The sequence below is a fragment of the Vulpes vulpes genome, chromosome 2 (assembly GCF_048418805.1).
Source record: "Vulpes vulpes isolate BD-2025 chromosome 2, VulVul3, whole genome shotgun sequence".
Classification (NCBI taxonomy): domain Eukaryota; kingdom Metazoa; phylum Chordata; class Mammalia; order Carnivora; family Canidae; genus Vulpes; species Vulpes vulpes.
The window spans coordinates 60830442-60855117 of NC_132781.1; the positions used below are offsets into that span (position 1 = coordinate 60830442).

The window sequence follows — 24676 nt, forward strand, 5'->3', positions numbered from 1 at the left end:
AGAGCAAAACAGAGGCAGCCTAAACTCCCTCTCCCTCCCCTGACCCTACTCAAGTCCAGATTCCAAGGGGCTGCCCCCGGCTCTGCACCGGGGTGGAGGGGCACCCTTCCCCTGTGCTCCCTAAGCCTAGGCACCCATGACGACACATAGGCCCTAAGATCAGACAGTGCCCAGCCGCCTGACGGCCTCCCCCATCAACTCAGTTTCCTGCAGCAAGCAGAGAAAAGTCCGCTGAGCAACCAGCGGCTGAATCCCCAACTCTGCCACTTGGCAGAGGCCAGGGCCCTCTTACCGTAGGAGTCGTAGGAGTCGTCTTGGTCCAGGAGGGAGTCCGGCTCCATGGCGAACAGGCCCCCAGCCCCTGGCCCCACCTGATTTATGAACCAAGGCTGTCTCCATGAGCGTCTGGGTTTCTCCTTTTGTATTCCATCTGGCGGCTTTTCCAACTAGATGACTGGGTATTCCTGCAAGCAGGCCCCTCTCCAGCCCTCGCCTTCATACAGTACATTTAAAGTAGCAGTAACCTCTTTTTCCTCCCCCCGCAGCCGGGCTGGAAACATTAGAAGGGACCGAGGCAGAGAGATGTCTAAAATAGGAAGACGCCGGGACAATTGGCCTGGCTGCCGGCAATGCTGGCTGCGGGGATCTGGCTGGGCTGTGCAGATGGAACAGCTAAGAGGTAAGGCTGAGCTGGGGCTTAGCCTCTGGAAGCTCGCTCTGGGGACCCCAGTCTGTGGGGAGGGGGGCAGGCTGATCCACCCGTGGGAGGGGCTGGGGGTCAGCTCTGTTCACAACCCAACACCCAAACCCCAGGGGCTTCTCCCGGGCCCTGCTGGAACCTCCCACTCAGATCTGTTCTACAGACATTTCCTGCAGTGTGGGGGATGCAGAACTGACTCATCCATCCATTCAGTTAGTCATTAACTTTTTTCTGAGCATCTACTCCACGCCAGACAACGTGCCAGGTGCTGGGTTTACAGCGGGGAGCAAGGTGCGGCGTCTCGCCTCCTGGAGCTCACAGGTAAGCAAGTCATTGCCGTGCAGTGTGTGGGGTAAACACCGCAGCAACAGAGAGCAGAGATGTCCCCCCGGCTGTGGGAGGTGGTCAGGGAAGGCTTCCTGGAGACAGGAGCACCTAAGGATGAGTAGGATGCATCAGGTGAAGGAGGGAGCGAGGGGGAAAGGTATGCCAGATCACAGAGCCTTGAGCTGACAGGGTACATGAGGCGTCCAGTGCCCCCAGATAAGCCCCAGGTGGTTGAAATAGTGGCTGAAGGGGGAAGTAATGCAGAGACAGAACCAGGGAGGGAAATAAGAGAAGACTGGGCACGTCTCATGGAGAGCTTCTCAGGCTCGACCCTGGGGATGGTCTGTGGGAGTGACCCGTTCCATGCTGTCTTTTGTAAGGCCTCCCTGGCCCCTATAACAACAGGACCCGCTACAACCCAGGCGCCACTCAGAGAGCGGCCGCCACCGCTCAGGGTCCTGCTCTGAGCGTTCATCTGCATGGGCTCATGCACCGCTCAGGGATTCCCTCTGGCAGAAAAGGCTGGCAATCCTGTTTTACAGAATGAGGACAGTGCAGCTTGTACAGGGCAAATGACTTGTCCAAGGCTGCGGGTGGCCTCCAGGGCAGGCCTGGGCCCCAGAGAAGTTACAGCCTTGGTGTTGGGGCAGGAATGGCGGGGTGGGGCAGAGGGGAGGGCAAAGATGCAGTGATTCATCCAATCTGCGTTTAACCCAGAGTACAGACCAAGGCCATAGGCTTGTGGGAGAAGTGCATCACTTTGGCCCAATCAGGGAAGGCTACCTGGGGGAGGCATGTGAACGGGATAGCAGAAGAGCTGGATTTGGATGGGAGGAGCAGGGGAAGATGAGGGCATCCTAGACAGAGGGAAAGGCACTAGCAGAGGCTGGGAAGCAGGAAGGTAGTGTGCGGTGGGAGTGACAAGTCACTGGGAGAAGGTCAGGGAGATGGGCTGGCTGGGGCTTCAGTGAGGAGGACCTGGCAATACGGTCTTGGAGCTGGCTTCAGGCAGCCTCAGAAGGCATCCCAGAGAATGGCCTTTCTGAGGAATGCCTGTGTGTTCCCACTAGCAGCCCCTTCCCAGTCTCTGTGGTGCTCTGCACTTAAAGCAGGAGAAAGCTTCCTGCCCCACAGCCCACTGTGAGGACTTTAGAAGCTGCACCTTCTAATGTGACCAACTTTGGTTCTGGGGCCCAGGCAAAGGGAAATGCAGAGAAGGGAGCCGGGGGAGCAGGAGGACAGGCTGGGCGGCTGGCAGGAAGACCCCGGCCAGGGGTGGCAGGGAATAAACACCCACCTGAGCCCCTCCCAGCCACCTTGTGCATGGCTGCTGACATGGTCAGCCCAGCCTTAGGTCACCCTCCACCCCTCCCTCCACCCTTGGCTGCCAGAGATCCCAGCCTCCACCCTCCCCCTGCCTTAATTACAGGGAGGCTGGGCCCTACCCAGGCAGCTACAGGCACCAGGCTTGCTGGCTCTCCCACTTAGTGGGTGTGGGGGCTAGGCTGCCACGTGGGGAGGGATCTAGGAGTGAGGGTCAGGCCCTGGGACCACCAGTCAAGCAGTGAGCTCAGGTACAGCTGTCCTGTCCGCTCTCTGGAGCCCTTGTGCTTCTGGGGCTTCCAGGGACACTTTCTAGATAGAGTTGGGGAGTTGCTGAAATAGACCCTCTAGGTTTATATGCAGACTCTGTCACTTACTAATGGGGGGGGCATGAACTAGCACCCTTGGGAGTCTCATTGGTAGAATGGGGCTCCTCATAGCGCTTCCTCACACAATGGTCTGAGCTGTAGGGTAGGGCCAGGCCAGGCATGTCTGAGGTACTCAGTAAAGGGTGATGCTCATTCTTAACCAAACTTTTAGCATCCTGCCAGCCTAGGGGAGGGGTAAGGCAGTGGGGGAGAATATGAGCCCATCGTACAGTCTGGAAAGCTGAAGCTTTGAAAGAAGGGACTTGCCTTGAGAGTCTCAGATGGGCTCAAGACACACCCCTCCCTAGGCTATGCCCCAGGACCGATGAGGCAGGAGGTGGGGCTCAGTGGGAAGGGAACCTGGGTTCCAGGTCTGGCTGTGCCCCCAAGCAGTGCTGTGGGCCAGGGCCAGGCATTTACTTCCCTTGCCAGTGCTTTCTCACAGGTCAAGGTCAGAGCTGGATAAGCCTGGTGGCTCCCACAGCTTCCCAATTAATTTCTTCTGTTTCTATGAATTAGGTATGTTTCTGTGCAACCAGAGCCCTGAGCTGAGGGGTTCGTTTACAAAAGATATGTCTGAGCACTGGTCTCCATAGCTTCCCTTGGTGACACAACAATGCAAAACAGATCTATCTCCTCCTATTTAGGAGCTGCAAGGAGCTGTGCCACACCTGCTTTGAGCCGTTGCCCCATTGATGGACACCTAGGTTATTGCCAGTCATTCAGGATGAGAAACAACGCTGTGATGAGTATCTTGAACATACTCTGTGCACATCTGTCTTATGACCTCCCTAGGGTAAAGCCCTAGGCAGGAACTTTCTGGGTCGAAAAGCGGCAGCATTTGTTCATTCCTGGAGCGGCAACCAAGGGCATTCTAGCATCATCTGGTTCTTTGGCCCCTTCTACCAATGGTTATGAAGTGCTGATTTGGTGCCTGGCTCTGTGTTAGGGACTGGGATGGCCCTGTCCCTGCTCTTGTGGCAATTACGTTCTAGCTCAGGGGAGACACATACAATATCAGAGAGGAGGGCTCAACAGAGAGTCAGACAGGGCCAGATGACAGAGCATGACAGAGAACTTCTTGCAGCCCAGTGGTCAGGGAAGACACAGTGACCTGACCAGCAGGTTTGGGTAAAGCAACCAGCAGTGGGCGAAAAGGTCCTGAGATGGGAGTGAGCTCAGTGAGCAGGAAGGACAAAACAATAATCAGTGTGGCTGAGGTGGGGTAGACAGGCAGGGAACAGTCTGAGAGAAGAGAAAGGGCACAGAGGCCACTTCGTGGAGGGCCAGGGGAGTGTGGGAGCCACTGCAGGCTGAAGCAGGAGACTGACATGAAAGCTGCTGCAGAGTGGATGCAGGGAGTGGCAGGAACAAAGGCAGAGCATTCACATGCCTGTAGGGCCCTGGGTGCTGCTGGACAATCAGACGTGGAGAGAGGGACAAGACACCTGTCCAGGAGGACTCCAAGGCTTTCAGATTTGGTTTATGGAGCTGGGGGAGACTCGGGAGGAGAGGGTTTGAGGATGGGGATCCCAAGCTATGTTGTGGGAAATCCACACAGACATGTGGAGATGTCTAGGAGACCCTGACTGCGGGGTGGAGTTGGGTGGGGCTGGATGGAGTGGCGCGTCTAGATCTGGGAGCTACAGGTCCAGACACAGCCCAGTGCAGCAGCCCACTGCCCAGCTTTGCTCCAGCGGCAGGGGAGTCCTCTGGTTCCAGATGAAATTGGTCACTCTTTGTAAAGAAAGGAACTAAGGAGTCATTGATGGCAGCTGGCCCCAAGGTCTCTCCATGGAGAGAAGTCAGCAGCAAGGAGCAGGAAGGGGAGCCCGACAGTGCACTCCACTTGGTCAGCTAGCTCACTGCCTTCCTGCTGGGGTGGCGAGGCTGGCATGGGGATGCTGCTCTCTCTGTACCCCTCACTCTCTCCCTCCCTGCCACACCCTAGGCTGGATTGAGCCGAGGAGCCAGAGACTTAAAGGAAGAATCGAAACCCAGGGATGAGAGGGCTGGAAGAGTGTACGTCCCAGGAGCCCCCTGGTCAGCAGAATCAAGAAAGCCTTTGCAGAAGAGAGGCCAGCCCAACTGGAAGGGGAGGGATGAAGAAGAGTTCGCCAGGCAGATGCAAGGAGCAAGGGCAGGCAATGCTATCACGTAGAACAGCCAATATTCTGGGCCATGAGAGTTTTCAAGTCCTTTTCGGCTCTGAGTCCTGGTTTTCTAGCTAAATCCTGCTTGTCAGGCCCAGATGGAGCCCATGGGGGAGCCCACAGTGCTGCTCCTCCCTGGTCTCAGAGCTGATCCTCATAGCCCCTCTCCAGAACACATAGCCCCTCTAGTGGGCTAGAGGCCAACCCAGAGCATCCTGGCTGGGTTTCTCCGGCAAGGACAGGTAAGCCGGCCTGGTCCAAATCCCAGCTCTCAGTTTACCAGCTGGACAACCATGGGCAAGTAATTCCACTTCTCAGAGCTTCAGTTTCCTTGTGTGTCGTTGTAGGGTAAGGACAGTTCCCGGAGGGCTGGCAGGAGAATGAATGAGTTACTTGAGGTAGAACTTAGAACAGGGACAGGGGGAGCAGTGCAACCTCCTCCTCTCCTCTCCCCTTCCCCTTTCTTCCCTCCTCCTCCTCTCCCTCTCCCTTCCCTCCTCCTCGATCCCTCCCTCCCTTTCTCCTTCCCCTAGTACAGCTTGCACCTGTCTGGCTTTTCTTGCTGTCTCCTCCACTGTCCTGCTGAGGCTTGATCATTTCCTCCAGAGGCTTGGACCCAGATCCCCAAGAGCCTTACTCTCTCCACAGTAAGGTCTCTGGTCAAATGTCACTTCTCTGACACCCTCTCTAAGATGTCATCCCCTCTGCCCTGTCCCTCTCATCACTCTCTAGCCACCGCTGCCCCCCGACATTTGAGTTTTCTTTCTGGCACTCAGCACACCATGTGACATTATATTATATATTTGTGTAGTGTCTGCTAGCCCTGGCTTCCTGCAAGCTCCATGCTGTGCCCCCGGCACCTAGAGCAGTGCCCGGGACAGCGGACCCCCAGTAAGTAAGTGTGGAACAGAATATTTGTGGAAGAACTGAGCATCAGTTATAATGGTTGTGTTTCCCCACTGCTTCCTGCCTTGATCTACAAGCACACAATCTGGGAGCTCGCACTGAGCACCCGGGCATCTCACTTCCAGATTCCTCTGTGTGTCTCCCTGTGTCTAGTGCATATCTGGTTGAACTGATCCTCTCTTCCCATTAAAAAGCTGGGTCCCAGCCGGGAGACCAGAGGGTCTTCTACTGGGGGCGGTGTGGGTACTGTGAACCTGGCATTCTCTATGCATTTCACTTACCAACTTTCCAACAAAGGTTTTCTGAGTCCCACTTCACAGATGGGAACACTGAGAGGCTACAGCAAGTCTCAGAGCAGTGGCAGCAGTGGGGCTTGAGGCCCATGTCGACCTGATTGGAAGGCCTCACTTGCCCCACAGTAGTACCCAGTGGTGCCTCCTAGGGAGTGTCTTGGTGTGGATGGCAGGGAGGCTTGGAGATGGGACAGGACCAGCCTTTGGTGGCTCTACTTGACATCCTGGGCCCCTCTGAGCAACCATCCTTCACCATCTCCTGTGTTTAAGGAGAGGGGTGGCTCTGCTTTTGTGGCTCATTTAAGTGCCTCAAAACTGAGGGTTGGCAACTCTTCACAAGTTGTGAGCCAGCCAGTGGGGCATGAAGCACATCATGGGCTAGCCATGTCATTGGCGCCACAGGGCGAGTTGGGGCCCGGCTCCTTCTAATGACAGCAGCTCCGTGTGTGCATGGGCCCTTGTAAGAGATCCCATGTGCCCTCTGAGAACCCTGACCAGTCCCAAAGAAAGCAGGACTCAAGGGCCAGAAATACTCATCAACCTCCTGGTCAAGAAGTGGCAGGAGCAGGGCCCCAGATCTGGGGCCAGGTGAGAAATCCAAGTCCTCCATGGCCCCGTTGGGAAGGTTGGTAACTTGCCCCCATGACCACAGCAGGCTCCAGGGCCTGGACTCTCAACTAAAATGTGCTGTAGCTTCTTCATGCTGCACAAATGTGTGGCCCAATTCTATTAGAGAACCTCAGAACGGGGATCCCTGGGTGGTTCCGTGGTTTAGCGCCTGCCTTTGGCCCAGGGAGTGATCTTGGAGTCCTGAGATCAAGTCCCACATCGGGATCTCTGCATGGAGCCTGCTTCTCCCTCTGCCTGTCTCTCTCTCTCTCTCTCTCTCTCTCTCTCTCATAAATAAATAAAATCTTTAAAAAGAGAGAACCTCAGAACTTTCTCAGAAGGAAGCAAGCGCTTAGCAGATGGTGGGTGTTCATGGATCGCCAGGGTTGAGAGGACGGGGACGGTGGTCATGGTCCCCATGGTTCAGTGAAATCATTGATTTCTTCATGAGCAATGGGGCTCCATGGAGCAATCCTGGCTGCTGCATCCCAAGGTATTGCCTCGTGTTCCATCTGGGGAGCCCTGGGGATGTTGGCACGTTCTGAGTGTGGGCAGCAGGCTTGAGACAGGCTGGCATGAAGTGAGGGGGATCTTCAACAGCCGGCAAGGATAGTGCTCTTTGTCCTATCCCCAAACCCCAAGATCTCGGCCCTGTGCTGGCACCAAAGTGCCTGGCCATTGCCCTGAGAGAACCCCTAGCTTCCAAGAGTCCCAGGCTGGAGGCTCATTCAGTGCAGCCCCCTGAGAGGGCAGAAATCTCTCCCTTACGTTCTTGATCCAACTTCTGTTTGATTACCTCCCAGGATGGGGAACTCACTTCCTGTCAGGCAGTCAATTCCTCTGACTCCAAAGTAAGGACTCAATGGAGTCATGCTGTGTCCTCCTGCTGCCGCTCCACATTAGCCCAGCTTTGCTCACCATGGTCATGCAGAGTGATTCTGCCCTGGGAGAAGCCCCTGTGATAATCAGAACCCCCCCCACACACATACACACACATGAGCTCAGCTCTCTGCAGAGAGCCTGAGCCTCCACCTGAACCTCATCCCCCACTTCCACCCCATGCTTCCTGGCTAGTTTTCAGGTTTTATGGTGAGTCAAGGGGAAAAAAATCAAGAAGCTAGAAGCACTTTATCGACAAAAACAATGATAGCTATCCACGCAATTCAGCTGACTTTAGCCAAAGAGCATGTCAGGAGCATAAGACCCAGAATTGAATGAGTCCCTGCCCATGAGGATCCCCACTAGGATAGGGGTGGGAGGTTGGAGTGGCAGGTGGACCCAGACTTCGGCCAGAAGTGGGGACCAGCAGAGGGAGCTCTCCCCGCTGGTCACAGTGGGGTTTATAACAGCCGGCTTTCAGGATAGCTAGTTTTCCAGCACATAGACAAGGGGAGGTGGCAGAGAGAGAGAGCACACAGGGTGCAAGGACCTGAGAACAGAGGCCAAGTAGTGGGGCCACCTAGCCAACTGATTTGCTTGGGACAGAAGATATCAGGAATCAGCACACCTTACCTGTAAAGGACCAGACAGTAAATACTTGGGGTACTGCAGGCAATTCAGCCTCCACTCTATTTTCTCAGCTCTACTGTTGGAGCTCAGAAACACAGAGGACACTTAACAAAGGGGGTGTGACTGTATTGCAACATAATTTTATTTGTCGACACTGAAATTTGAGTGTCACATAATTTTCTTGTGTCATGAAATGGCATTCTTGGGATTACTTCCCAGCCATTTAAAAATCTGAAAAACATTCTCGGCCCACAGGCTACACAAAAACAGGTGATGGGCTGGATCTGACCTTCAGGCCATAGTTTGCTGGGCCCCCACACACCCCTGCTCTATATGTTTGGGAGTACTGGGAGATTGTGCTCAAAAGTTAGGTAGAAGTGAGCCTTGAATGCCAGAGTAAGGATTTCGAGGTTGGTTTGGTCAGTGCTTGGTTACGGATCCTGCTCTGGGTGAACTCGTCACCCAACTATCCACCCTCCCACCCAACCCAACTGCCATCAAATCAAGTCCTGAAATGTACAGTGGGATAATTTCTTTTAAAATGTGTGTCCAATGACATAGGAATACAAGCTTGTTGTTAAAAAGAAAAGTTGGGGGCAGCCCCGGTGGCTCAGCAGTTTAGCACCGCCTTCGGCATGGGGTGTGATCCTGGAGACCCGGGATCGAGTCCCACATCGGGCTCCCTGCATGGAGCCTGCTTCTCCCTCTGCCTGTGTCTCTGCCTCTCTCTATCTGTGTGTCTCTCGTGAATAAATAAAATCTTTAAAAAAAAAAAAAAAGAAAAGTTGGTTAAGAATAGAGACTAATAAGTAAATTTCCCTTCCAATCACAGTGTGTGTCCAGGGGTGACCATGGTTAGGAGGTGGGTGAATGTGAGCCCAACCTCTTTCCTGGATGCATGGGCACGTACACAGACACAGACACACACACACACACACACACACACACACACACACAGAGTATGTGTTTACTCACACCACACATAGCACATTCTATATAATTGTTCTTTTATCACTTAGCAACTCAACCCTGAATCTTGCCTCCTAAGCACATGGATGCATCCCCTTTGACCCTTATACTGGCCACTGAACACAGTGCGGTGGGCTGTGCTACCCTTCACCAGCAGCTTTCCACTGAGGGACAACAAGGCTGGTCCCTGTCTCATATGATTGATTCCAAGCAGTGCTGCCGGCCCTCTCGGCACACATACCTATTTCTATGTACCAGTGCTAGCATTTCTGTTGGACAGATTCTCAGGAGCAGATATGCTGTGTCAAAAGGCGCTAGAACTTAAAATTTGGATCAGTGTGGCATTCTGGAGCACTTTCTCCTTGCTGCTTGGAATAAGCATTGCAAATCCTCTGGGATCTGGGGAGTCCCGGAAGGCCAGTCAGGATCTGGGACCTCAGCATCTCAAGGACTCTTAAATGACTCTGGGTTCTGGATGAACAGGGTTGCCTCCTCTTGCCTCTTGCCAGAGACAACAATTGCCTGTCAATACCTTCATCTATCCCTCTACCTACCTGTCCACACATCCATCCATCACCCCCATCCACCCACATACCCATCCACCTACTTATCCATCCATCCTTCCACCTGCCCACATACCTTTCTACATATCTACCCATCCACCTGTCCATCCACCTACCCATCCATCTATCCCTCCATCCCCTCATGCCCTCAGCCACCCATTTATCCACCCGCCCATCCACCTACCCATCCATCTATCCCTCCCTCCACCCAGTTACCCACATTCCCTTTCACCCACCCACCCACCCATCCACCTACTCATCCATCCATCCATCCCTTCCTTCCTCCACCTACCCACCCACTCAGTCTTCACCATCTAGTGAAGGAGTATCCACATGCCAGATACTGAGAATATAGCCAGGAACACAAGACAAAAAATCCCCGCCTTCCTAGATTTACATTCCAGTGGAGACATAGTAAACACACATGATATGTTGGGTGGTGGTAAGGTAGAATGAAGGGCCCAGGAAGCGCTGGGAGTCAGGCCCTGCTCTCTGAGCAGAAATATGACAGCAAAGAGAGGGGAGCTGTGCAGATATGATGGGCAGAGGGAACAGCCAGTGCAAAGGCCAAAAGGTGGGGATGTTCAGGGAATGACACTGAGGTGGAGGAAAAGCAGGTCATCTCCCGCAGGTCTCCTTGGAAAGGAAGGGCTTGGCTGTTACTCTGAGTGAGGAGGGGATCTGTGGAAGCTCTGGGCAGTAGGGAGTGACCTGACTCACAGCTAGCTGCTGGGTTAGAAATAGACCAAAGGGGGCCAGGACTGACATGGGGAGATGGGTCAGGAGGCCACTGAACTTGACCCAACAAGAGAGACCGGACTAGGTGGTTGGGTGAAGGTGGTGAGAGGGTGGGACTTGAGTGTGCTTGGAAGGTAGCCACGAGCCTTCCTGATGGACTGACATGGGGTGATAAAGAGAGGAAAGGATGACAGAAAGGTTTAGGGCTTCATGAGCCAGGAGAATGAAGCTAGAAGCGGAGGAGGTCAGAGGAAGGGAGTTTGAGCTGAGGCCCTGATTGTACTTGCCCAGCTAGAGGTGGGCACCAGTCATCCAGGGCAGAGAGTGGAGACAGACCTGGGGACCGCCAGGTACAGGTGGAATTTCAAGTCCTGTGCCTGGATGCCAGCACCAAAGGAGTGGCGGGAGAGGACAGAGTAGGGCTGGGAGCCCAGTCCTGGGATGTGCCTGCATCAGGGCACAGGGAGATGAGGAAGAGCTTGAAAGAAGGAACAGCCTCTATGAGGAGGAAGGCCCAGACAGCAGGGACCTGGAAGCCAAGGGGAGAAGGGATTTCTGCAAACTGGGTCAGGAGGTGCTGAGCAGCCAAGTGAGCTGGGGACACAACACTAACTACTGGCTTTGGCAACACAGTGTGATCCAGGCAGAGATGAGAAAGCCCAAGCAACCATGGGAGTCCTAAGGAAGAGTACTTGACCTGGGAGGGCTTCCTGGAGGAGGGGGTGTCTAAGCAGAACCTGAGGGATGCAGACACTTTTGCCATGCAGAAAAGGGGTGTCCAGGCTGAGGGGTCAGCACAGCGTCAAGAGGAGAGAGCAGCCAGCTCGTTTGGGGACCTGAAAATCAGAAAGTCTGGCTGTAATGCGGAATGCAAGAGGGGTGAGGGGCAGATGGAGAGGGAGTACTGTCCTCACAGGACCCTGGAGAGCTTGGCAAAGTAGATGGTGGGGTCCTTAACCAGAGACCAAGTTTGGGGGATAGGTGAGTGTTAGGGGTGCAGTGTTAGGAGTGGGGAGTCAGGAGGAGAAGCAGTTTGGAGAAAGGTGATAAATTTGAAGAGTTTAGGGTGCTGAGGGTGCTCAGGGGGAGATGTCCAATGTCAATGTGACACATGGACTGGACCTCTGAGTCTTGGAGGGACCATATGTACTGGGAAGACGCTGGGCAGGGCTACGTGGAGCTGAGCCACTTGCCTGCCTCTTTCTTTGGCGCAGCGTAAGGCCAGCCTGCGTCCAGCCACCTGCTGCATGCTGTGCTGGGGCAGGGTCCCCGCAGCTTCTAGACATTGTGGCTTATCGGGCTGGCCAGGTAGCAGGAGCCCAAGGGGGGGCCAGCGGTTCCTCTGAATGAACTGTTGTAACCGTGCCTTTTCCCTCCTGTCTCCGTGCTCCTCCTGTCGGCAGCCCAGAGTGCCTTTGCCAAGTCCCTCAGGCACCACAAAAAGAAGGGGGCCCCACCACTCCATGTACACTTTCCAACATCCAAGGGACGCTGATTTATGGACCACCCAGGAGATGCCGTTCTGGCTGCGGAAGAGCAGGGATGACACTGGTGGCCGGGCTTCTGTCCTCAAGAGGCCCATCCTCCACTGGGGGGGCGAACAATAAATGTATGATTAAAGTCCAGTGTGGTATTCAGAGAGATAAGCGTGGGGGCCAGCAGGGATCAGAGGTGCTTCTAGGAGGAAGCAACGCTTAAACTATAGATCTGAAGGATGTTGAGTCAGTCAGACAAGGAAAAACTGGAGGGTGCAAAAGTATTTGAGTGAGTGGGAACGCACGCTGGAGGCTCAGAGATGAGAGAGCATGCCAGGTGGGAGGGAATGAAAGGGTTCCGTGTGATGGAGCATGGGGTGCCTCCAGGTGGCAGTGGTTGGGGGTGTGGTGGAGGTACAGGACCTCAGCAGTCAGGCTTAGGAGCGTAGACTTTCTCCTGAGGGCAGCGGGGAGGTATGCAGTGTCCTAAGCAGGCAATGACATGGTCAGATTTACGTGTGCGACAATTCAGCAGCAGAGATCAGAAACACCCAACCTCAGCCCCGGGAAACCCAGGGCCGTCTCATCGGAGGCAAGGCCCCTCCACCCTCCTGTAGCTCCCTCGACGTAAGGAGGGTCAGTGTGGCCTGCACGCCTCACAGCACCTCGAGTCCGCCCCTGGGGCAGGCCTCACGGTCACCCAACAGCCTGCGCTGGGGATCCAGGCCTGACACGCCACGCGGGAGGGCACCCAGGTCGCAGCGGGGCGGCCGGCGGCTGGCGGATGGCGCAGGGATGCTCAGGGATGCTCCGCGGACGCCGCCTGCTGAGGCTGCTGGCGGGACGCGGGAGAAACGGGGGTGCCCCGCGGCGCCACCGTGTGGCCGGCCTGGCTCACGACAGGACGTCGGCCGGCCCGGGAGGGAGCGCGAGGCACAGCGGGTCCTAGTCCCACCGCACTTTCGAAATTTCTTTTTCAAAGTGCAAGCAGGTTTGCAGACTGTTTATGACTTTTCGAGTAGCATATGCTTACTGAGAAAGATGTGCCGACGCCACGCACCGTACGAGGCAGCAATTGGCAGGTCCCCCCAGCATTCGGGCCGCATCCCCGGACACCAAAGGATTGCGCTTTGCCCAGTGGGCCTCGAGGTTTTCCTCTACAGGAAGAAATGCATGAAGAGATTTCTGTGTGTCCCACCTGTTTTCTGTCCCCTTGTCTTTATCTTGCCCTATGTATAGGTATACAAATGAGATCCTATGATCTGCGCCTAGTGTTCCGCCAGTTGCTTTGTTTTTAGATTTTATTTTTATTGACTATAGCATAGAGACAAAAACGATATTTATCTTTTCTTTTAAAGGTTTTTATTTATTTATTCATGACAGACAGACAGAGAGAGGCAGAGACACAGGCTCCGTGCAGGGAGCCCGACGTGGGACTCGATCCCGCGTCTCTAGGATCGCGCCCGGGGCTGCAGGCGGCGCCGAACCGCTGAGCCACCTGGGCTGCCCCATATTTATCTAATATATGTAAAGTACGTGTATCAGGTAAACACTATATGCCCCCTACCCAATTTAAGAAGATTTTTATTATCTTTGAAGTTTCTTCTATGTATTACTTTATTTTTCAGTTAAAAAATACATTTATGGGACACGTGGGTGGCTCAGTTGGTTAAGCCTCTGCCTTCAGCTCAGGCAGGATCTCAGGGTCCTGGGATCAAGCCCTGCTTTGGGCTCTCTGCTTGCAAGGGAGCCTGCTTCTCCCTCTCCCTCCACCCCTCTCCCCGCCCCCAACTTGTGCATGCTCTCTCTCTCTCTCAAACAGATAAATAAAAGCTTAAATATATGCATTTATTTTCTCTCCCTTCTCACCTCTGGACTGATTTGATATTTATTTTACTAATACATTTTTTTTTTTTTATTACCTTACCAGTTTCCCATTCTTGTAGTGCTTCTCCTGGAGATGACAGTTAAAGTCTGGTATACATTCGTACTCTTACCACTTGCAGGGAAATGCAGGAATCTTAGGCTACTTAAAACTCCATTTGCCCCCTTCTGACTTATATGCTATTGTCATCTGGTGCCATCAAGTATTTTAACTCTTTATATATTTCAAACTCCACAAGAGGATATTATTATTGGTCACGCAGACAATATTGGTTTAGATTAACCACATATTTTCTCTCTCTCCATTGGCCTTCATTTCTTCCTGCATCTTCAAGTTTCTGTCTGGCATCCATTTTCTCCTGTCTGAAAACCATCTTTTCCTAATTCCTTTGATAAGGGTGAGCTGGTGGCAAATTATTACAGTTTTTATTTGCCTGGAATACCTCTGCTTCATTTCCATTTTCAAAGGGTATTTTTAGCTGGGTATGTACTTTCGGGTTGGCAAGAGAGAGCAAGGAAGGAGAGAAAAGTAACAGAGAAGAAATGAGACAAACAGAAAACAAACAGAAGATGGGAGACATAAAGCCAAATATGTCAGCATTATATTAAATGTAAGCAGATTAAATACATCATTTGAAAGATAAGCATGAACACTTTGGGTAAAAAAAAATGAATAAAAACCAATATATGCTGCTTAAAAGATAGACATGTCCCAATATAAGGATACGAAAATAAGGAGGAAAAGGTTGGAAAAAGTTAAATCATAAAATTTTAACTCAAAGTAAACTGGTATAGTTACATTAAGATCAGCAAAAGTAGAGTTTAAGGTTAAGAAAAAAAAAGCAATGCTGAAGATAAAGAGCTATTCATGGTGAGAAAAAATATGTCCAATTTATCAGGCAGATAGAAAAATTCTAAACTTGCATGCAAATAATAAGGTAGCCTCAAAATATATAAAGCAGGGATGCCTGGGTGGCTCAGTGGTTGAGTGTCCCCCTTTGGCTTAGGGCGTGATCCTGGAGTCCTGGGATCGAATCCCACATCGGGCTGTGTCTTCGCCTCTCTCTCTGTGTGTCTTTCATGAATAAATAAATAAAATCTTTTTAAAATTATATATATATATATATATATATATATATATATATATAGCAGAATTCAAGAGAACTCAAAGGATAAATAGACAAATCCACAATCCCTCTTTCAGTAATCAATAGCCCAAGCAAATAAAAAATGAGGGAAAACTTTAGATATCTACAGGAATATTAAAGAAATGATACTGCATTCTTTTTATTGCATTCTATCAGGTGGTTCAGGATTTTCACTGGTCTCATTTCTGATAGCTTGATTAAGATGGTATCTACTAGGCTTCCCCACTGTAAAGTTACTCTTTTCCCACCTGTTATTCATGAGCATTTTGTGGGGAGGTACTTTGAAATATATAAATATCCAGCTTTTTATCAAACTTAATTTGCTCATTTATTTATTGACTCAGTGTAGACTCATGGATTCCGGTTTTACTCAGTAGGTTGTATCAATATGACCAATACTGGTTTATTACTGTCAATATTTTTCTATTTTATTTAAATTCAATTAATTAACATATAATGTATTATTCGTTTCAGAGGTAGAGTTCAGTGATTCATCAGTTTTATATAATACCCAGTGCTTGTTATATCACATCCCTCCTTAACGTCCATCGCCCAGTTTTTTGATGCTCAGATATTTTCAGATGTGGCCAGGGGGCACTCCTTTTGATTTGTCCCCCCATTCTTTGTATGCTTGCTTACTTTTGGGTGTAATATGACATTTCAGGCTCATTTTCTCTGCCCTGAAATCAGTCATTTCCCCCAAGAACTTTGATTCTTTTTAATGGAGAATGATATTTTTAATTAGTTTATCTTATTTATTTGTTAGATTTTATTTATTTACTTGAGAGAGAGAGAGAGCATGGGGGGGGGCAGAGGGAGAGAGAGAAGCAGGCTCCCTGCTCATTCACAGCTATATCTGTTCAATATCTTTGTATAGATACGGACAGCCAAGAACTCTAATTTCTATCCAGCACCACAAGGTCATTTGAATTTTCTCCCTTTCCATATTCAAAATTCCTTTCTCCAATGGTGAGAAATCTGGCTTCCATTATTTTGTAATACCTTTGCTTCCCCTTATGTATTTGATCAATACCCGGATATTAGCTATCTGTTGTTGTATAACAAAATCTCCAAAAAAATTGTGACTTAAAACAACAAAAACCACTTCTTATTGCACTGCTCCTGTGGGTCAGGAATTTGGAAGCAGCTTAGCTGGGGTCTCGCATGACTTGTAATCAAGTGTCAGCCAGGCTGAAGTCTGGGGCTGGAGGATTTGTTTCTGAGATGGCTTACTCACCCCACAATCCCTCTTTCAGTAATTGATAGAAGAAGCCGATAAAAAGTTAGTAAAAACTTCAAGTTGGTTTAGGCTGTTGGCAGGAGGGCTCAGGTTTAGTACCACGCACACTTCTCCATAGGGCTGCTTGGGCACGGCAGCTGGCTCTTCCAGAACAAGTGATCCAAGGCTGAGCAAGGGAGACACAAGCATTTTTTTCCAGAGCAATGGGGGTTTAGGCCCCTCCCAGGCCTGGGTTCTCAGACCTCCTCCCCCAGATCTCCCATCCTTCTCTATCTTCCTCAGTGGAGCCAAAAGTGGGGAGAGCCCATACGCTCGTGATACCCAAAGGGTGTTGATGCTCATTTACTTTTTTGTTCCAAGTCATTCTTCCCACTAGATGATGAGCTCATGGGTCTGGGTCTGCATCTGGAGGGCCTGGCTGGGGTCAGCAGCACAATAGTAGATGCTCAGTAGGTATGAGTGGATGGGATGGATGACTGAATGCTCCAGCCTTGGGGTGGAAGTCAGGAGAGGGGTGTTCCGAGACCTTGACCTTTGGTAGACTGCACCCACACCCCACACCCCACACCCCAGGTGGAAAGAATTCAAACCTCAGTAAATGTCTGTCTCTCTCTCAGCTTTGATCACCTTTTAAGGGGGTAGCCAGAACTGCCTCTCAAAGTTGTGAGGGTTAGCAGGCAGTTCTGCTGGAGCAGAAAAGGGTGGGGGTGAGTATGGGCCCTGTGTGGAACAGCATACTCCCTGGGGTCAGGTTCTGGAGGTGGGGGTCTAAGGACCCAGAGAAGGGTGGGGAGGGGGTGGGAAGGGATGGAAGTAGACTCCCTCTCCAGCTGAGGGAGCCTTGGCCATGGAGCCAAAGAAGCCCTTTGAAGCATCCTTGCAGAATCTTTTGGGGAGGAAAGTAGAGGGTTGCTATGGAAACCATCCCACAACAACCCACTCCACTTGGAGCTCAAGGAGTTTCCCTGAATAAGAATTGTCATCTTGGGGCGCCTGGCTGGCTCAGACAGTAGAGCATGCAACTCTTGATCCCGGGGTCTTAAGTCCAAGCCTCATGTTGAATGTACAGCATACTTAAGAAAAAGAAAAAGAAAAGAAAAAAGAAGAGACTTCTCATTTTTTTTAGGATGCTGCTTCTTACACACATCTGTACCCCAACAGTGTGTGTGCCGGCTGTTGTGTTTGCATGTTTGCTCTGTCCATCTGTGTGGCTCCTCACTACACACATTACTTCAGTAAGCAGGGCTCTTTCTTCTCTGGGCCTTTGCACAATGCCATTCCTCTGCCTGGAAGATGCTTTCCCTCCCCCCAGCCTCATCTTTAACTGGTGCTCTCTTGCTCGCTCATTAAGAATAGGTGAGGGGGAATAAAGGGGAAAGGAGAGAAAATGAGTGAACATATCAGTGAGGGTGACAGAACATGAGAGACACCTAACTCTGGGAAACAAACAAGGGGTAGTGGAAGGGGAAGTGGGTGGGGGGTTGGGATGACTGGGTGATAGGCACTGAGGGGGGTACTTGGCGGGATGAGCACTGGATGTTATGCTGTATGTTGGCAAATTGAACTCCAATAAGAATAATAAAAAATAAAAAATAAAAAATAAGGGCAGCCTGGGTGGCTCAGCAGTTTAGCGCCGCCTTCAGCCCAGGGCATGATCCTGGAGACCTGGGATCAAGTCCCACGTCCGGCTCCCTGCATGGAGCCTGCTTCTCCCTCTATCTGTGTCTCTGCCTCTCTCTCTCTCTCTCTCTGTCTCTCTGTCCCTCATAAATAAATAAAAATATTTTTTTAATAAAATAAAATAAAATAAAATAAAAGAATAGGTGAAGGGATCTCCTCCTTTGGGAGGCCTTCACTGACCCCCTCTCCCTTCTGGTGCTCCCACAACCCCCACCCTGGGTTTCCTTCTCCCCTGGCCCTGGTCATACTCTGGTTCTGATGTCCATGAGTTCCTCAACTGTAGGGCTGGACCCAGAAAGCACTCGCTGGATGAGTGAAGGAAGGAGTGAACGGGCGCATAAACAGTCACTTCTGGAAGGGTCTGGAACACTGGTGCATCCTCCCTGCTCAGCTCAAAAAAGCAGATGGCTGGGCGCCTGGCTGGCTCAGGGGGTGCAGCCTGCGACCCTTGAGCTTGGGGTCCCCAGTTTAACAATCTCTACATTGGGTGTAGAGAATGTTTAAATATAAAATTAAAAAAAAAAATTGTCAGGGCCCCTGGCGGGCTCAAAACAGTAGAGCAAGGGACTCCGTCTCAGGGTCATGAGTCCGAGGCCCACGCGGGCAGGAAGCCCACTCAGAATCAAGACAAACAAAACCTGTCATCAGAGCTGACGCTCTCTTGGAGACAGACCGCGAGCCAGCAGCATGGACACCAGCCACGAGCTTGTTAGACATGCAGCTTCCCAGGCCCCACCCCGACACCCGCATCCAGACTCCGCCTCTTAGGGTGACTCCCAGGGGTTCACACGCCCCTTAGCTGGAGGAGAAGCGTGGTCGGGAACCCCGCGGCCCGTCGCAGACCAGGAGGGGCCTGCAAGGCAGCGCTGGGACTTTGGGCCGCACCGACTCACCTCTGCCCCCCCACCTGCCCACCCACCTTGCGCATCCCCGGCCGCTGCGGGGCGGCTGCGGCCCCCCCTTCCCTCTGGCCCCGCGAGGGCTTTGCGAGGGGCGCGTGCGCCCCCTAGTGGGAGCCCCCACGCGGCCCAGGAGGCTTGAAGCGGAGGACACGGGCGGGCGGACAGTGAATGGGCGCCGGCCTCTTTGCTAAGTACAGATTTTTTTTACTTAAAGATCGTTTTTTGATTTACCATTTTAACCATTTAAAAATGTACGATACAGAGGCACTGAGTATATTCACAGTGTTGCACAGCCGTCGCCACTGCCCATCTCCAGAACTTCTCACCATCTCAATCAAGAACTCTGTACTGGGACGCCTGCGCGGCTCAGCGGTCGGCGCCTGCCCTCGGCCCAGGGCGCGGTCCTGGAGTCCCGGGATCGAGTCCCACACGGGGCTCCCTGCGTGGAGCCTGCTTCTCCCTCTGCCTGTGTGTGTGTCGTGAATAAATAAATAAAATCTTTTTTAAAAAAGTGCTTAAGTAAATAAAATATTTTTTAAAAAAACTCTGTACTCCTTCCATGGTAACTCCCCACGGCTCTCTCTCCCCTCTGCCCCCAGGAATCTCTGCTCTACATTCAGTCTTAATGAACTTGCTTATTCTAAGGACACAATGTTGTCCTCTTGTGTCAGGTTAGCAGCAGGGTTCTAAGGTTCACTCATGTGGTCATGTATCCAAATTTTATTTCATGTTAATTAAGGCTAAATAATATCCCTTTGCACAGACAAGCTGCATTTGGACTATGCATTCATCCACTGGGGGACACCTGGGTTATTTCCAACTTCTGGCTATTTTTTTTTTTTTTTTTATGATAGTCACAGAGAGAGAGAGAGAGAGGCAGAGAGAGAAGCAGGCTCCATGCACCGGGAGCCCGACGTGGGATTCGATCCCGGGTCTCCAGGATCGCGCCCTGGGCCAAAGGCAGGCGCCAAACCGCTGCACCACCCAGGGATCCCCTCAACTTCTGGCTATTATGAAAAATGCTACTATGAACATTGGTGTCCAGATATCTGTCCCTGTTTGCAATTCTTTGGGATATATCCCTCTGAGTGGAATTTCTGGGTCATATGGTGACTCTCTTTACCTTTGTGAGGAACCACCAGACTGGTTTCCACAGCAGCTTGGGCTAAGTATTCTTCACACCTCATTTCATGGAGCTCTGGCACACCTCCCCGGGGCCTGGCCCTGCCACCGGCCCTGGTTCACAAGGGAGGACACTGAGATTCAGACACGTGAGGTAGAGGCTCCCATGTCCCTCAGCTAATAAGTGAGCTGTGATGAAAACCCAGATTGGATTGGGCATGATGCTCCATGAAGTGGCTCACAGGGAGGCTGTCCCAGAGAACATCAGTCATCTTCACTCTGTCTTCTTCCCCTAGGACCCCCACCCACCCACCCTGGAACCCCCCACCCCAGCCCAAGAGAAACTCATTTCCATTTAGCCCCAAAGTTGTGTTTTTCCTGAGCAATTGGTTTGTCTCCATGCATGGACTTTGAGATTGAGTGAGTGGCTATGACAGACTCCCTTTGTGCCACGTGCTAGAAGCTTAGAACCAGGGGGTGGTCCTCCACAGCAAGAGTATAGCGGTGGGGGAACCCAGATCCCTCACAGCAAAAGAACTTCACGCCATGTAGCTTGAGAGGGAAAAACTCAACTAACAGAAATCTCTTTAACACTTATTCTTTCAAAACAATACTCCCCTTGTTAATTTTTTTAAGAACACTGCCTTTTCAAATATATGTCTGGATCTTTTTCACGTGAATATCTTATTTTGTTTACCGTAACTCTCCTTGTTTTCAAAATGTATCACTTTTCAAATCCTACATTATAAGGGCCTCTCTCCCTTCTGCATCCCAATAGGATTTCTGGAAAGAGGTGGTGAATGTGTATGTGTGTTCATTCTGTGCATGAAATTGTATACTGTACCCTGGTGTAAAGAACCTATAAATGGATGGGATAAGAACAAAGATGAGTTATCACCTGGCCATGGCTGGTGGATGCTTCCCGCATTTCTCTGTCTCCAACAGATGACGAAAGCCACCTTCCAATTTTCTGAGCCTGTGATCTTATTTCCAGAACAGTAGATCCTTATGGTCTGTATTTTAACTTCATCCCTGCCTCCTCCGTGTTCCCATTCTTGTGTTTCATTCTTCTTTCCCACACCCTGATTTTCTGCTCTGGTAGTGCATTAATGCATCCTTGGAAATTGCCCGAGATCTTTTCTGCCCCAAGGCAGAAAGCAAATCCAGCAAGCCGGCCTTCCTCCTAAGGGGCTGCTCCTGGGCCGGGCTCCTTGCTCTTCTGGCACTAGCCAGAAGGTGGCACTAGGATGCTCCCAAACGTCATACCAGTGCCAGGGCCCCAGTGACCCCAGGTATTGAGTAGACCCTGGTGGCCTTGGAAAGGGGCTGTTAGAGGGAAGAGGCTGGGCCAGAAGACAGCTGAGAAACAGCAGCATCAATTGGCATCCTGCAGGCTGGGATGCTCTTCCAGGTCAATGTCAGGAGTGATGGAAAGAAGGAATAGATGGGATGTGCTCAGTGTCTGGCACACAGTAGATCCTCAGGAAGTGTTCATGAGGTCCTGGAGGAATGGGTAGCTTTGCTCCTTAGAGGACCAGTGTCTGGGGCCCAACCCCGGGACCATGCCACCACCCCGTATTTGTCCCTTGGTGATGGGAGGCCCTCTCTCCCTGAGACAGACCCTCCCTTCCACGGTGAAATTCAGGGGATGGAGAGAGGTGGTAAGAACAGCAGCAGCTTGCCCCACCTCCCCTTGTCCTCCTGCTTCTTCTCCCAGAAGAGGAAACCAGCGGGAGGGGCGCCTTGTCGGCAGCCGGGCATCCCCAGCAATGAGCCTCAAGGGAAAGAACTGATAGAATTTGAAAACTTAAGTTTACAACCACTGCTCCGGTTAAAAGCCTGGACTTCGGGGTCCATCAGAGCTCAAAGAGGAGCTGGCTTCTGGATGTTGCTGCTTGGGGACTTTCTGACCTGGGGCAAATACCTACCCACCCTCCACCCCCAGCCTCAGTTTCCTCATCTGTAAAACAGAGAGAAGAATCACTGTATTGATTCCATGAATGAATGTGAGTAGGGTGCTCAGCCTGGCACCTGAGCTCCTGTCCCAATCAATGCTGCCTAACACTGTGGCTACCTTTCGAGGAGTGACCTGGGACAAGCCCTTTGGTCCAGGGGAGCCCCAGTTTCCCTATTTGAAAAATGGGGCTACAGGTAACTCCTTCCCTGGCTTGTTGGGAGAATGAAGGGAGCCAAAATGTGTCTGCCCTCTGGATAGAGACCAGGACCCAGAAGATACCCTGTCACTGTGGCTGGACTGGGAACCTAAGAATGAATTGGGCATTGAAGAAAGTACTCTTTCTAACTCTTAGTAAATGTCCCCTCTAAGTGTGTGCCCTATGCTTGAATGCTTCCAGTGATGGAAGGCTCACCACTTCTGAGGAAGCTCTGCCTCTTTGATCTCTGTTAAGCTCTGGCCATGACAATGCCCTTCTTTTGGTAGGGCTGGGATTTATCACCCAGTCATCTTCTAGCCAAGAGTTGAATGTATTCCAAACCTTGATCTCTGGGGGCCATCACTAACCCCTCACTTCCCTTCCCCATGACTTCTGCTAAATGGATTAGTCCCCCAGCCTTTGCAAAATTAGATTCTGGATCTGGCAAGCAAGCGAATGGGTGAGATACAGCTGAAGCATTCCTGTGGCTTGGAGGGCAGTTAACTGCTTCCATGCCAGGCCTGGGGTTGTCCTGCAGAGCTGGTGGCCAGTGTGAGAGGCTGATTCTGCTGGGACTGGGGACATCCACAATACACATCATGTTCACGGAGCCATTGTACATGTTGCCATGGCTGTTGGATGCCCAGGGTAGCACCCCCTGCGGATGGGGAAACGTACTCAGGGCAAGTGGCCAAACTGGAGGCTCTGTCTGTAGATGAGTTTATTTAAGTCAAATGTTTTCTGAGCCCTGACTCTATGCCAGGCCCTGAGCTGGGTGCTAGGGATCCTACAGAGCACAAGACAAAGATGATTTTGTGCTCAGCTAATGTAAGTAAATACAGAGAGACAGAGAGGGAAATAATTTATCCTCCCTGGGAGCTGGAAAGATGCCTTCACCCACCCATCTGTCTGTCTGTCTGTCTATCCATCCATTCACTCATCCCATACATATGTACTGAGTGCCTAGAACTAGGGGTTACCCAGAATTCAGGGGTTCCCAGAATTAGGACCCAGTGATGGGTAGAGTCATCAGTTACGTTTGCTGCTCAGCATTTTCTTTCTTCTGGCTCCTTGATTTGCCTTTGGGGGACCTGGTGCCCCAGCCCATGTGCTCCATAGCAGCAAACTCCATTTCCCATCCTTGGGGTAGAATACATGGTGTAAGCTAAACCCATCAGCGCTGTTCATGATTCTGGCCATGATGATCAGTTCAGGGATGGACCCATGACCTAGAGGCAGGCCGATCAGGACCAACAGGGCTCTTTCCCAGGACTCTGGTTTGAGATAAGGAGGAAGAGCACTGTCCCTTCCACCAGACTCTATGCTGCTGTCACGGGAGCTGCTGGGGGTCACCTCACAGAGCTGGAAAATGGACCCAACTCCGGTAAAGGAGTTAGGGGTCAGCCACGTTGGGGATATTGTCCTTAATCCACTTATGCTGCGGCCGGACATGTACAAGATGTGAGCCATTTTTTGTGTAAGCCAGTCTGGGTTTTGTGTCATTTACAACAGGAGAGGCTGCCTGATTGAGGCACAGTCCTCCTCTGTGCTGACCCTGGGAGGGCATCATGGTCCTCCGTTTCTGTTGCCATGTCACCACCTCTTGCTGCTCCTGGCTCTGACCTCCCGCTCCCCAGGATGAGGGACACCCTTTTCAGCCAGTCTCCAGGAGTAGGGCTTCTCAACCAAGTTCAGTTCTCCTTGGGGTCCCTCTGGGCAGCTTAGCTCCACCCTCTGCTCTCACCTCTGCCCCCAAACTTGGAACCAAACCCCTTGTCGCTGAAGAATTCTTTCTCAGGCTATTCCCCTGTGCTGTTTTCTGTGCTGGGAAATGGCCCCTCAGTCCTCACAAATCCCCCCCCCCCTCTCTCTCTCTCAGTCATCCTGCCACCGCATCCTCACACAGTTTGCCTCCTAAATATCTCCAATATCTCCAGGCTCCCCTGCGGACCCCATGCCCTGGGGCCTGGACCTCATATCAGCCTCTTCCCACTGGCCTTCTGGCCTCTAGTCATTGTCACCAGTAGAGGTCCATCCTTCGGGACCTAGTTCCTTAAAAGACAATTCTTTCAACCTCTTGGCTGGGGTAGAGCATAGTGGGCATACTTCTGGTTGTTGGCATTCTGGGAGCTGGGAAGGGGAAAGAAGCCCAGAAGTCCCATCACTCAGGATGCAGGATTACTCTCTGCCATGCCTGATATTTGCAAGTCTTTGTGGCTCAACTCTTCCAAGGAGACATAGATGCCCTAATACCTGTGTGTATAGCCATCTATGAACCCTGGGAACAACAGCTCTGAGTCCAGACTTCCAACCACACCTGGTCCCTCCATGACCCTAGCCTTTCAGATTCTTCTGGACAAACTGGCTCGGTCACTTTCAGCATCTCCTTTGCAGGGTCTTTAGGCTGTAGTCACAAATGTACTCACCACTTCTCCATTAGCCTCCCCTCTTCCAATGTTGAAAGTTTGTTGAAATCTTGTTTCTGCTGCTGCTTCCCATCCAAATTCTTTGCCATTATGGGTGAGTTATACCTGCTTTGTTCCTTCACTTGTGGTTTAATTGGGTCTGAGTGGGACCAGGCATCCATGGTGGTGACCAATCCACCACATCCAAG

General features: G+C 51.5%; 1 protein-coding gene across 16 annotated transcripts in view; it reads right to left on the reverse strand.

Moving 5' to 3' along the window:
* DAB2IP (DAB2 interacting protein) overlaps nt 1-880 on the reverse strand; it is a 191211-nt gene extending 190331 nt beyond the window's left edge. For 3 of the 16 annotated variants that reach the window (XM_072748759.1, XM_072748755.1, XM_072748749.1), the window contains exon 1: nt 293-853. Coding sequence is in view for 7 of the 16 variants with exons in the window: in XM_072748733.1 (XP_072604834.1) it covers nt 293-341 (49 nt within the window). In the remaining 9 variants the exon portion in view is untranslated. Of the gene's footprint in view, nt 1-292 lie in introns of all 16 variants that reach the window. The other 13 variants (XM_072748750.1, XM_072748729.1, XM_072748754.1 and 10 more) reach the window with 11 other exon arrangements.
* Between the last annotated feature and the right edge of the window lie 23796 nt (nt 881-24676).